Genomic DNA, 14,261 nt, shown 5'->3' with positions numbered 1-14,261 from the left:
GTTTTAAGTCAAAACTCACCATCTCAAAACCACTTCTTTTCATCCGCCTGCAGGACTTGAGGTAAGTACGTATACGTTTCCTGGCACGTTCTTGATACTCAGGGAATTGTCGCCTGCATGAGTCAATGATAGCCTGGATCTTTTCTTTGGGCTGCTTAGAGATTGGGACCATTCGGTCCAAGTTTTCATCTACAAACAGCCTGACAAACATCTGTTGGCAAGAGGGAGACAGAGGAGAAGGGTTTGGAGGGCTGCTCTCTTCTCTTTCTAGCTTCCTGTCTTGATTACTGATAGGAAAATACCATTTTCTGGTTTATGCACTGAAGAATTTTGCAATGGAGAGGCAGAAATTTTAAGCAAACACTCTTTAAGGGCTTTCTAAAGGGCTGAATAAAGAAAGAAAGAGAGAGAGAGACAGAGACAGAGACAGAAAAGAATAGACTTGTGTATAGAAATTATGAAATAATCAACAATAAGCTGTAAAATTGAGCACCCCATAACATTTTTTTATTAATAACAACTACAACCGCTACAAGTTAATACTGCACTTTTGGTACTTCGAAAAATACTAATCTTTGAAAATTAGCAATTGCTTGTTTTGTCATGCATAATTAGATTAAGCTGGGAAAGCAACAGAAATAGCTGATCACGGTTGTACTCTTCAGAGGAACAAGCTGTGGCCCCCTTCATCCACTAGATAAACATGCATACTCACACAACCCAACTCCAGTTTTCAGCTGACATTTGGCTTTAAAATTCTAAACAAAACACAGCAATTTTGGTGTCTGGTTGGCCAAGAGTGTTTCATGTACTTTAAAAATCCTTCTGTAAATTAAACAAACATGCGTCTAAAATATCCACATTTACCGAGTAACAACATGTAAAATAAATTGATAAAATTAAACCACACAGCAGTATGTCAAGACTCACATTAAAAGCTTTCAGTCGCTCAGCTTCTACTCCATCTGTCTCATTAACTTTCTCAGAATCTTCTTGTTCATCATGGTCATCTTCATCTTCATCTCCTCTGTTCATTGATAAATCCTCAGCACCTCTATCTACACTCTCATTCTTTCCAGATTCATAACTTGAGTAGCTATGTGCAGGGGACTGAGAATAAAAAGAAAAGGGCAATTATATAAGGACATATGTTGATAAGGTTTATTATTTATCAGTTGTATCAACACATTCAAACTGCAGATTTAAATAATACACAATATTTCAATAGTTATGTTTTCCATTCATTATATTAAATTCTCATTTATGTGAAAGACACACACATATAAAATATAAAATGGAATAGAATGCGTGCTTTGATGAGAGTAACAATGATTTTTCTAAATTAGAAAGTGTAAATATTTCACTTATATTTATTCCAAAACTTAGCAAAATATCCAGTAAAGATAAAAGACGATATTGGAAAATTAGTAAAAATGGCCATCATCGCAGTGTATAATGTATTGCTCTGAGAATGGAAAAGTTTTTTTTTTTCTAAATATACATAGAATGATAAAATTTTTATTGTTGTTCAGTCGTACTGTCCAACTCTTTGTGACCTCATTTGGGGTTTTCTTGGAAAAGATACTGGAATAGTTTGTCATTTTCTTCTTCAGTTCATTTTATGGACGAGAAAGTTGAAGGAAACATCTTGCCCAGAGTCACATAGATAGTAAGTTTCTGAGGCCACATTTGAGCCTAAGAAGATGAGACTGTAAACCCACCTTATCTATCTTTTGTGCTATCTAAAGAAACTCTCAGTTAGCAAATGATTTCCTCTATAAATGGAGACACATCATCACATCAACAAGCATTTATTAATTACTGACTAGTACTTGTGTATTATGTGTAAAGCATGAGGATTGCAAAGATGACTTAAAAAGTTCCTAATCTCAAGCAGTTCACTATTTAGTGGAGGAGTTCTTACTCTAATGGACATGCAGCAGTCAAGGACAATATCAGTTTAGATCATAAGTTCATTTGCAAAATGTTATGTAGAAAAATATAGAAAGATATGGTAATGTCTCATAAATCATGCAAAAATACTTGAGAAGAAGATAAAACTGCAGAAAGCTTGACCTCAGAACCACCTAAACCACAGCAGACCAAGAGTATTTGTAGATAAAACCAGAAGGAAAACAATAGAGACACAAAATGGAATTACACTGTTGACATTTTTATAGTGATTTATAATTCAATTTGAAAAACATTATGTTAAGTGCCAACTTGTACAGTACCAAACAGTTGATATTCCAGAGGACTGAATATAATATGTACACAACAAAATAAAGAAAAAGCAATTTTAGGAGGTAGAGATTTTCAATTCATGGAAAAAAGGAAAGGTTTCCCTGATACACTAACATTTGGATTTTATAAACTTTGTATGTGATACTACTTAAGGAACTAGAAATGTTATTTAAGGGGATAAAATTGGGGAAAACAGATGAGTCTAATTTTAAATACATCTTTACAAAAAATGAAGTTGGAGGCAATACAATTTTAAAAGCATTTTGACTCTTATGTAATCTGAATTAGTGAAATAAATGCAGACTAGAAAAGATCACAGATGCTGCTTTTATCAAAATCAGTGACCAAGGAAACAGCAATAAATATTAGAAACTTGTTTAAGATCATAGTACATAATAAATTAGAATAATGAAAATAAGTATAGTGTCTAATTAACATAGTTTGAGCCTGATATATTAAAACAAGTCATTCCCCGCCTCCCCCCCCCCCCAATTGGATAATGGTTAATCTATCAAGAAGAGTTTATTAAGTATCTACTGTATAATAAAATGATAATTAATCATCAATTCAATCCAATTCCACTATTTAACAACATCTGTGTGCAAGGCTTTGTACTAAGCTCCAAAGAACAGGAAAAAAAATCAAAAAACAGTATTTGTTCTCAAGGAACTTCTGAGACACATACACACTCATACACAGAGACAGACAGAGATAGAGAGATAGAATGTCTCAGAGAGACAGACAGAGACAAGAGACAGAGACAGAGAGAGACAGAATTAGAGATAGAAACAGACAGTGAGAAAGAAAAAGACAGAGATAAATATGCAGCCCGACAGAAATAGAGAGAGACTGAGAGAAAGACAGAGGGAGACAGAAACAAAGGCAGAGACAGAGAGAGATGGAGACAGAGAATCGGACACAGAGAAACAGAGAGATAGAAATAGATATACAGATAGAGATGGAGAGAGATTGAGACAGAAAGAGGAAGACAGAAATAAAGAAACAGAAACAGAGTCAAAAAGAGAGACAGAAACAGAGACAAAGACAAAGAGATATACAGACAGAGATAGACTGAGACTGAGAGACACAAAGACAGAGAGACAGAGATAGAGAAAAAGAGACAAAGAGACAACGTTTTGGACTTACTGATTTTGAGAAGTATATGAGAAATCCATTGAGACATTCTAAGTCAGTTATTGACATGTGACTGAAATTCAGGAGAAAGATTAAGGAAAGAATATAAGGATTTGAGAATATGTTTAGAGATGGTAACTGCAATAATGGGAGTTGATAGGGTCACTAAGAGAGAGGAGAGAAAATGTCCAAGGAAAGAATTGTAGTCTACTAACGAATGTTATAAAATTTTTACATTGGAATCTTTTGAATATTATCTTCATTTCCAAATTATGTCTCTTCACCTTACCAGAACAGAATCAGATGATCTAACTTTGATTTTTACCTGTGTACCTTAAATCACTAAAGTCATATAGGCTACCCTTTGCTTATATTTAAAATGGAGTTTTTTAATTAGGCTCCTTGTGAAGAACGTTTTAGCTCTAGATTCATCATCCTACATACCACAACTTGTTTAGCCATTCTCAAAGCAATATATACCCATTTTATTTCTACTTCTTTGCTAGTATAAAAAAATTGCTGCTTTAAATATTATAGTATATATAAGATTTTTCTTCCTTTTGGCCTCCTTTAGATAAATAAATAGCAGTGTGGCCTCTGGTGTCAAACAGTCTGCCTAGTTTAATCACTTCCATTTGCATAGTTTCCAAATTCTTTTCAGAATGGTTGGGCCAATTCACAGCTCACCCAACTCTTTTTTTGAAAAAATTGCACTGGGACATTATTTTTTTCTTTTTTAACATCATTAATACTTCTAAATAACATTTTTATCTCTCCCAAACAGAACTCCCCTTTATAATAAAAAAAGTATAGTTATGCAAAACAAACTGAAATGTTATTCACATCCATGTCTTTGGCAAGAGGAAAGAGGTATGTTTTACCTCTAGTCCTCTGAAATCAAGAATAATTAACTAGAGGTCTGATGCTATTTTCCTTTACATTGTTGTGTTCATTATATAGATTGTTCTAGTTCTGTTTATTGCATTCTGCATCAGTTGACAGATCTTCCCAAGCATCTCTATGCATTTCATGTTTTTCATTTCTCAAGGTTCAATAATATTCTCTTATATTCATATACCACAATTTGTCTAGTTACTCCATAATTCATAGATACCCTATTATTTCCAATTTTTCTTTGGCAAACAAAAATTCTGCTTTAAGTAGTTTTGCACATTATAAGAATGTTCCCTCTGCTTCAGATTTACTTAAGGTATATTTCTAATCTTAACATCACTGAGCAAAAATTATATAGTATATTGTTTAGTAATTATCTTAGTGTGGTTCAAAATTATCTTCAAGACTTAAATGATTATTTCTCCAAGAAGATCAATTCACAGGTTCACCAAAATTACATTAGTTTTTACATAGTTTTATACATAATTTTACATAGTAATACATATCATGTAATGCTCCTGTCTCATTAGTATACCTCCAACAATTACCAAGAACCTTTAGGATATTTTTTTTTTCTTTATAGTCAAAATGCTTTTATAGTCCAATAAAGTATCTCCCATGCAAAATGTTGAACCCATATAAGATTCCTTAAATGATAACACAAGGTACCTTCCACAAGGAAGAACAATAAGAGATATGTGCTTATGAAAAGATAGTAAAAAGGATATCATCTCAGAGTTTAAGTGGAAGACAGAGTCCATCTAAATGAGAAGTGACACAAGTGTTTTTGAATAACATTGTCCAGCTTGTACCAATTTATGGATCATTTTGAACCTGCTAAGTAATATTAAACATCACACAAAAAAGTTCTAACTGATGATTCATGTAGGAAAACACATATCAATAAAGAATTGGTAAGATAAGTGATTTGATAGATAGCAAACTGAGTTATGTATCAGAATATGTAATTTAAACAAACATTATGGATGAACAATGAAGTGGGCCCAAAACAGAATTGAAGTAAGAAAACTGACTGCATTAAAATTAGAAAATTTAATGTTTTATTGACCCAAAGTTTTTAGCCTGAAAAAGATATCTCTCTTTTTAATATTGATGTATTTTGGTGATGTTTGTGGCTATATATCATGAAATATCACAGTCTCTGATGGATCATAGTTGCATGTCACTTGAAGGAAAAGGAACAATTACAAAGCAGATGTGAATAAAGAGCAATATACTATCAAATCAGTCAATCAAGAAACATTTATTAAAAACTTACTGTATTCCAGGCACTGTGCTAAATGCTGTGATTAAAAAAAAGTAAAAACAAAACAAAAACAAAAAACCCAGTAACTGTCCTTGTTATGAAGGAACTCATAATTTAATGGAGGAGAAATCATGCAAACAACACTGTCTGAACAAGCTGGATGCAAGATAAATTGGAGATAATCAACAGAAGGAAGATACCAGAAGTAAGAGGAATGAGAAAAAACCACCAGTAGAAAGTAAGATTTTAGCTAGGACTTGAAGTAAGTCAGGGGCAGTGATTAAGGGAGAGCATTTCAGACATAGGAGTTAAAAAAATACCAGAAATTTGGAGGTGGAGATTCTTTTTTTAAGGAACAGTAAGCAGGAACTTACTGTTTTAAGGAACAGTTTCACTGTATTGAAGAATATGTATTAAAAGACTAGAAAGGGGTGTTTGTGTGTGTGTGTGTGTGTGTGTGTGTGTGTGTTTGTGTGCAAGCATATGTATGTGAACAAGGTATAATGGGCTCTGGAAGACAAAAAAATAAGATTTTATGTTTGATTGTGGAGTTAATAGGGAGCCAATGAGGTTTATTAGATGGGGAGAGAGGAAGTGAAATGATCAGATCTGTATTTTAAGAAGTCTACTTGGGCATCTTAGTGGAGAATGGATTGTAGTGGGGAGACTGATTCATGGCAGGAAATCAATTAGCAAACTATTACAATAGTCTAGGTATATGGTGATGATTGTAAAGTGGTGCAAGGTAAAACCTAGAAGTAAAGTTATCAATATTATCATAAGACAATGATCAGAAAGGGAAATAGATTTGATAGTAGGAATAAAGGATATCCACAGGAGTACTGATATAACATCAAAAAATGTTGTGGAAGTTGTCAAAATTTTAAATGACTCTTCTCTGGAGAATTCCTGGGAAGACATGTTTAATAGTTCAATAGGAAAGAGAAGTCATGGGCAGGTTGTATTCTGCATCATTGGAGAAGCATTCACCGATCCATTGAAATATCACTGTTCAGTTGTTTTCATCCTGTTCAACTTATTACTTTATTTGGGATCTTCTTTGCAAAGATACTACCTTGAACCATAATCTTCTCGGATAAAGAAGGCAGCATAGCTGCTAGATAGCCCAAGGATGGGTAGTGGATGGTACAGAGGAGAATAGATTTTTCTTGAGGAAAGCAAAAAGTGTCATACCTATCAAACACAGTTTGTGGGATCTGGTGTGTCATGACAAAGGAGGTGTTGTTAGGAAAAGGATAATGAGGAAAGACATGATAAGATTAAAATTTGGTTTTTGCTCTATGGAGGTCTTAAAGAAAGCTATAATACGCAAGGATACAATGAAATGAACAAAACTAGAAGCACATTATACACAGTAATTGTAATATTGTATGATGATCAACTATGAAATAAAAGTACAATAATCCCAGCAATTTCAAAGAACTCATGATGAAAAATGCTATTCATCTCCAGAGAAAGAACTGATATTGTCTGAATATGGATTTAAAATTTCTTTTTCTTTTTTTCTTTCTCTTTCTTTCCTTCATTCTCTTTTTTTCTTCTTCCTTTTTTTCTCTCTCTTTCTTCCTTCCTTTTTCTTTCCTTCTCTCTTCCCTTTCTTCCTCCTTCCCTTCCTTTCTCAAGTTTTCTTGCATAAAATGACTAACATGAAAATGTTTTACATGACTGTAATTTATCTTTATCTTTAATCTTTATCAAATTGCTTCCTGTCTCAGGGAGGGGGAAGAAAAGGGAAGAATATACTTGATTAATACTTTAAGAAATAACAAATGTTAAAAATTATCTTTACTTGTAATTAGAGTAAAAATTAAATATTATTTAGAAAAAAGAGATACCTGTAATTAGAAATTTTAAGATTACTTTGGCAGCTGAAAGGAAGATAGAGTAAAGAGAAAACTATGACAGGGTGATTTTCTGAAATCATGGCTTGCTTTAATGCTATTATCTCAGAGATGCTATCTAGTTGTTAATCAAGGAATGAGAATTAAAATTACTAATAAAACCAAGAACAATGAAAAGATACATTGCAGGTATTAAATAATCCCATTATGTTACCCATGATTCTAACACTATACACTCCTCTACCCAGAAATCTTTTCTTCTCCTTCTTAACCTTATAATCTGAAGCTGGGGTTGAGTAATTCTTCTAGTTTGAGTTGGAAATCTCTTCTGCCTTTTTATATCTTAAGAGGTATAATATCATTATAAAAGATGGTATGGGAGAAAAGTAGGCAATAGACACCCCCTTTATTTTCTAATTCTTTGCCACTACAAAAAGATCTGCTATAAATATTTTTGTACATATGGGTACTTTTCTTCTTTCTTCAATCCCTGTGGGTTATAGGCCTAAAATGTGAATTCTCAATCAAAGGATACTAATTATTTAGTGACTTCTTTGACATTGTTCTAGATTGCTAGATTTGGGGACATGGCTTCAAGAGAATTTGTTGCATTTGACAATTCATATTTTCATAAAGATTTTATTACTTCCCCTTTTTCCTTTTTTTGGAGGATAAGAGGCATAACAATTTAATTATTTTTTTTCTAGAGAAAATTTGATACTTTTAAAAATTTATTTTTAACACACATTGCTTTATGAATCATGGTGGGGGAGGGAAATCAGGGCAAAAAGGGGAAAAAAATAGAAAAAAGAAGTGAACATAGCATATGTTGATTCACATTCAGTTTTCTTAGTTCTTTTTTCTGGATGAGATGGCATTTTCTGTCCAAAGTCTATTGTGATGCTTTGGATCAATGAACCACTGAGAATAACCAAGTCTTTCAGAGTTGATTATGGCACATTTTTGCTATTATTGTGTACAATGTATTCTTGGTTCTACTTGTTTCACTCAGCTTCAGTTCATGTAAATCTTTCCAAGCCTTTCTAAAATCAGCTTGTTCATCATTTTTTTAATAGAACAATAATATTCCATTACCTTCATATACCATAACTTGTTCAGCCATTCCAAAATTGATGGGCATGTATACTCATTTTTCAATTCTTTGCTAACACAAAAAGGGCTGCTACAACATTTTTGCACATGTGCATCCTTTTCCTTCCTTTATGACTTCCTTGATATACAGACCCAGTAATTGGTCAAGGGTATGAAAAAGTTTTATAGCCCTTTGGCCATAGTTCCAGATTGCTCTCCAGAATGGATGGATCATCTCACAACTCGACCAACAATGCATTAGTGTTGTACACCTTCCAGTACTCTGAGGGAGATTGTTTATAGAAGATATAGAAGAAAACACAGACAAGTCACAAAAGTACTAGAAGGTGCGATGAGGGTATAATCTATATTGTTGGAGGGTGGGCCGACACCAGAAAAATCATGGACTCATCAAAGAAAAGAATGTATAAAAGGGCATTTTACATAGCCATAGGTGTAATAAAAGATATAAAATATAAATCATATAGTTATATTGCTATAGTAATTGCAAATTGCCAAAATTTTATTTTTTTTATTTTCCAAAAACATTTGCTTTAAGTACTATTTTCCTCCTGGAAAGGCAGAGCAATCTATACTTATATGAAATGTCTTAGATGATCTCAGAACTAATATAATCTTCTAAGTCATGAAAATGATGTATAAGAAGTTCTGGGATGAGTATTTTCAGCCTGGGAGCTAGACGATACAATGAATGCCCCATTACCTAATGATTCAAGTGCTATATGATGGTATGTTCCTGGGGTCATCAGAATGACTAACATCCACTAAATGACATTTAATGGAGCTTTAAAAACCTGAGAAAATCAAAATATAGGCACATTTAAAAATAAGTGGTTTGTAATTCATTTATATTTTAAACAATATATATTTTGAGTTTTCAAGTAATGGAGAAACAGTGAACAGAATTCTCTGAAAACTCATAAAATTTAAGATATATATATATATATATATATTTATTCTTATGTATACATAAATAGAAAAAAAGCATATGATGTTATTTTCAAAAAATTCTACAGTGTGGAAAGGCTTTTATGGCCTTAAGAAATGAACAGGTTTGGGAGATTTTGTATTTTTTTTAACCAAGAACAGAAGTCTAGCATTCAAAATTTTACAATAAAATGTGAATATATAAGTAGCTCAGTTATATATATGCACATAAATTAGGATTGAGGAATGCTGTATAAGGTATGTGAAAATAATTTGCTAAGGCAATGATGAAAGATGGGTATAAGCTTCCATTGCTTGAGTTCTTTAAGTTGATAATTTTATATGACCTATGAATGATGTAATAAATATCCAAATGGCCCTTGGCAGAAACAAAGGTTCTCCATCCCAGATATAAATGATTTATTTGTACATATATATGTAGCACATAGTGGGTTTTTCATACAATTTTTTTTTTTTTGTAACTTACAATCTTAGGAAATCATCAAAGGAATTGAGAGACTAAGATATTTGGCCAATATCATGTAGTTAGCATATTTTAAAGATAGGAGTTGACCTAAGATATCTTCTTAACTCCAGGGCTTGCTCTCCATCTTTTTTGTTATGCTGACATTACTAGTTGTATAATAGGGAATAGATAAATATCCATTGTTTGACAGATGAAGTGAGTCTCAATTCATTTACAAACTATTTTGCAGAAAATTATACTATTATTGGGAATTAGAAAAAAAGTAAGATTTAAAGCCTTAAGAATTCCTATGGACTGCTTGATTCAATTCCCTCATTTTGCCAATAAGGAAACTAAAGCCCATAAAAGATGAATGAATGAGTTGCCTAAAGTCATTAAGCAAGTAGGCAACAAAGCCAGGCTAGAACACAGGTCTCTCAATTGCTATTAATCTCAATGAGAAAAAAATGTGATGACACAGTTAAAAAAGAAACTTCTATAAGAACAATAAAGAATATTATAAATGTCCTAATCACTTGCACAGAATATTAATTTTCTTTGCTCATAGTTCCTCTTCTGCTTTAAGGAAATACTATTAAGAATCATTTGGATGACCATTTCTTGGAAAGATAATATATTACCAGAAGTAAACATCTTAAAAAATATATATTTTCTCCTATTAGTCCAGGCTTGCAAATCATTAGTTTGTAGACAACAAATCTCTAAAAAATGCCCTTTGTGTGTACAATTCTGAACTAGATCCCTGAGGAGATAGGAAGTTTGGATAAGAAAGAATTCCTGCCATCAAGGAACTTAGAATTCATAGGAAAATATTATATAAAGCAGGTAATAGTAATTGCATTAGGGAAGTGCTTGATGGAGAGCAGAAAGTCATTATAACTATAAGAGAATATAGAGTCATTTGATCTGGGTTTTCAAGAATGGGCAGGAGTAGGATGTTGGCAATTAAGAGTAGGAGGAGAAAAAGAATGGAAACAAGAAGATAGAATATTACAATTTATTTAGGTCATAGATTAAATGGAGGAAAACCACATGAAATAGGACTGCAAACAAAGAATGACTCCAGATTATGGAAAACTTTGAATATACAAGTAAAGGAATTTGAATATTATGTAGCAATAAGCATTACTCTAAATTAAATAAATGTAAACTTTAAAATTCAAGTGAGTCCATTGTAAAGGTGAAAGGAAGAAAGAGAAAAAATACATTGAAAAAGTTTTTTTTTTTTTTTTTAATTTTATTTAATAATTACTTTATATTGACAGAATCCATGCCAGGGTAATTTTTTTTTTTTTTTACAACATTATCCTTTGCACTAGTTTCTGTTTCAATTTTTTTCCCCTCCCTCCCTCCATCCCCTCCCCTAGATAGCAAGCAGTCCTTTATATGTTGGATATGTTGCAGTATATCCTAGATACAATATATGTTTGCAGAACCGAACAGTTCTCTTGTTGCATAGGAAGAATTGGATTCAGAAGGTATAAATAACCCGGGAAGAAAAACAAAAATGCAGATAGTTCACATTCGTTTCCCAGTGTTCTTTCTTTGGGTGTAGCTGCTTTTGTCCGTCATTTATCAATTGAAACTCAGTTAGGTCTCTTTGTCAAAGAAATCCACTTCCATCAAAATATGTCCTCATACAATATCGTTGTCGAAGTGTAAAGTGATCTCCTGGTTCTGCTCATTTCACTTAGCATCAGTTCATGTAAGTCTCGCCAGTCCTCTCTGTATTCATCCTGCTGGTCATTTCTTACAGAACAATAATATTCCATAACATTTATATACCACAATTTACCCAGCCATTCTCCAATTGATGGGCATCCATTCATTTTCCAGTTTCTAGCCACTACAAATAGGGCTGCTACAAACATTTTGGCACATACAGGTCCCTTTCCCTTCTTTAGTATTTCTTTGGGATATAAGCCCAATAGAAACACTGCTGGATCAAAGGGTATGCACAATTTGATAATTTTTTGGGCATAATTCCAGATTGCTCTCCAGAATGGTTGGATTCGTTCACAACTCCACCAACAATGCATTAGTGTCCCAGTTTTCCCGCATCCCCTCCAACATTCATCATTATTTTTTCCTGTCATCTTAGCCAATCTGACAGGTGTGTAGTGGTATCTCAGAGTTGTCTTAATTTGCATTTCTCTGATCAATAATGATTTGGAATACTCTTTCATATGAGTGGGTAATAGTTTCAATTTCATCCTCTGAAAATTGTCTGTTCATATCCTTTGACCATTTATTGATTGGAGAATGGCTTGATTTCTTATAAATTTGAGTCAGTTCTCTATATATTTTGGAAATGAGGCCTTGATCAGAACCTTTAACTGTGAAGATGTTTTCCCAGTTTGTTGCTTCCCTTCTAATCTTGTTTGCATTAGTTTTGTTTGTACAAAGGCTTTTTAATTTGATGTAATCAAAATTTTCTATTTTGTGATCAGTAATGGTCTCTAGTTCATCTTTGGTCACAAATTTCTTTCTCCTCCACAAGTCTGAGAGATAAACTATCCTATGTTCCTCTAATTTATTTATAATCTCATTTTTTATGCCTAGGTCATGGACCCATTTTGATCTTATCTTGGTATATGGTGTTAGGTGTGGGTCCATGCCTAATTTCTGCCATATTAATTTCCAATTATCCCAGCAGTTTTTATCAAATAATGAATTCTTTTCTCAGAAGTTAGGGGCTTTGGGTTTGTCAAACACTAGATTGCTATAGTTGACTATTCTGTCTTGTGAACCTAACCTTTTCCACTGATCCACTAATCTATTTCTTAGCCAATACCAAATGGTTTTGGTGACTGCAGCTTTATAATATAATTTTAGATCAGGTACAGCTAGGCCACCTTCATTTGATTTTTTTTTTCATTAATTCCCTTGAGATTCTCGACTTTTTATTGTTCCATATGAATTTTGTTGTTATTTTTTCTAGATCATTAAAATATTTTCTTGGAAGTCTGATTGGTATAGCACTAAATAAATAGATTAGTTTAGGGAGTATTGTCATCTTTATTATGTTCGCTTGGCCGATCCAAGAACACTTAATATTTTTCCAATTATTTAAGTCTGACTTTATTTGTGTGGAGACTTTTTTATAATTTTGCTCATATAATTCCTGACTTTCCTTTGGTAGATAGATTCCCAAATATTTTATGGTATCAACAGTTATTCTGAATGGAATTTCTCTTTGTATCTCTTGCTGTTGGGTTTTGTTGGTGATGTATAAAAATGCTGAGGATTTATGGGGATTTATTTTGTAGCCAGCTACTTTGCTAAAATTATGAATTATTTCTAATAGCTTTTTAGTAGAATCTCTGGGGTTCTCTAGGTATACCATCATATCATCTGCAAAGAGTGATAGTTTGGTTTCCTCATTGCCTACTCTAATTCCTTTAATATCTTTCTCGACTCTTATTGCCGAGGCTAGTGTTTCTAATACGATATTAAATAATAATGGTGATAGTGGGCAACCTTGCTTCACTCCAGATCTTACTGGGAAAGGTTCTAGTTTTTCCCCATTGCATATGATGCTTACTGATGGTTTTAAATATATGCTCCTGACTATTTTAAGGAAAAGTCCATTTATTCCTATGCTCTCAAGTGTTTTTATTAGGAATGGATGTTGGATTTTATCAAATGCTTTTTCTGCATCTATTGAGATGATCATATGGTTTTTGTTTGTTTGGTTATTGATATAGTCAATTATGCTAATAGTTTTCCTAATATTGAACCAGCCCTGCATTCCTGGTATAAATCCTACTTGGTCATAGTGTATTATCCTGGTGATGATTTTCTGTAATCTTTTTGCTAATATCTTATTTAAGATTTTAGCATCAATATTCATTAGGGAGATTGGTCTATAATTTTCTTTCTCTGTTTTCAGCCTACCTGGTTTAGGTATCAGTACCATGTCTGTGTCATAAAAGGAGTTTGGTAGGACTCCTTCAATCCCTATTTTTTCAAATAGTTTATTTAGCATTGGAGTTAATTGTTCTTTAAATGTTTGGTAGAATTCACATGTAAATCCATCTGGTCCTGGGGATTTTTTCTTAGGGAGTTGATTGATAGTTTGTTCTATTTCTTTTTCTGAGATGGGACTGTTTAGGATATTTACTTCTTCCTCTGTTAGTTTGGGCAAGCTATATTTTTGGAGGTATTTTTCTATTTCATTTAAGTTGTCGAATTTATTGGCATAAAGTTGGGCAAAGTAACTCCTAATTATTGCTCTAATTTCCTCTTCGTTAGTGGCGAGTTCTCCCTTTTCATTTTTAAGACTAACAATTTGATTTTCCTCTTTCCTTTTTTTAATCAGATTTACTAAGGG

General features: G+C 32.8%; 1 protein-coding gene across 4 annotated transcripts in view; it reads right to left on the bottom strand.

Annotated features, from left to right (window-relative positions):
- Positions 1 to 14,261, bottom strand: part of NOL4 (nucleolar protein 4) — a 494,820-nt gene that overhangs the window by 113,885 nt on the left and 366,674 nt on the right. For 3 of the 4 annotated variants that reach the window (XM_051970265.1, XM_051970268.1, XM_051970267.1), the window contains exons 7-8: positions 931 to 1,110; positions 20 to 211 (exon numbers count right to left, since the gene is read on the bottom strand). In XM_051970265.1, the coding sequence (XP_051826225.1) occupies positions 20 to 211; positions 931 to 1,110 (372 nt within the window). The remainder of the gene's footprint in view (positions 1 to 19; positions 212 to 930; positions 1,111 to 14,261) is intronic. The other variant, XM_051970266.1, reaches the window with a different exon arrangement.

This window comes from Antechinus flavipes, chromosome 1, assembly GCF_016432865.1.
Source record: "Antechinus flavipes isolate AdamAnt ecotype Samford, QLD, Australia chromosome 1, AdamAnt_v2, whole genome shotgun sequence".
Classification (NCBI taxonomy): Eukaryota; Metazoa; Chordata; class Mammalia; order Dasyuromorphia; family Dasyuridae; genus Antechinus; species Antechinus flavipes.
Note: the sequence above shows the minus strand (reverse complement) of the source record. Positions and strands in the feature narration are given on the sequence as shown.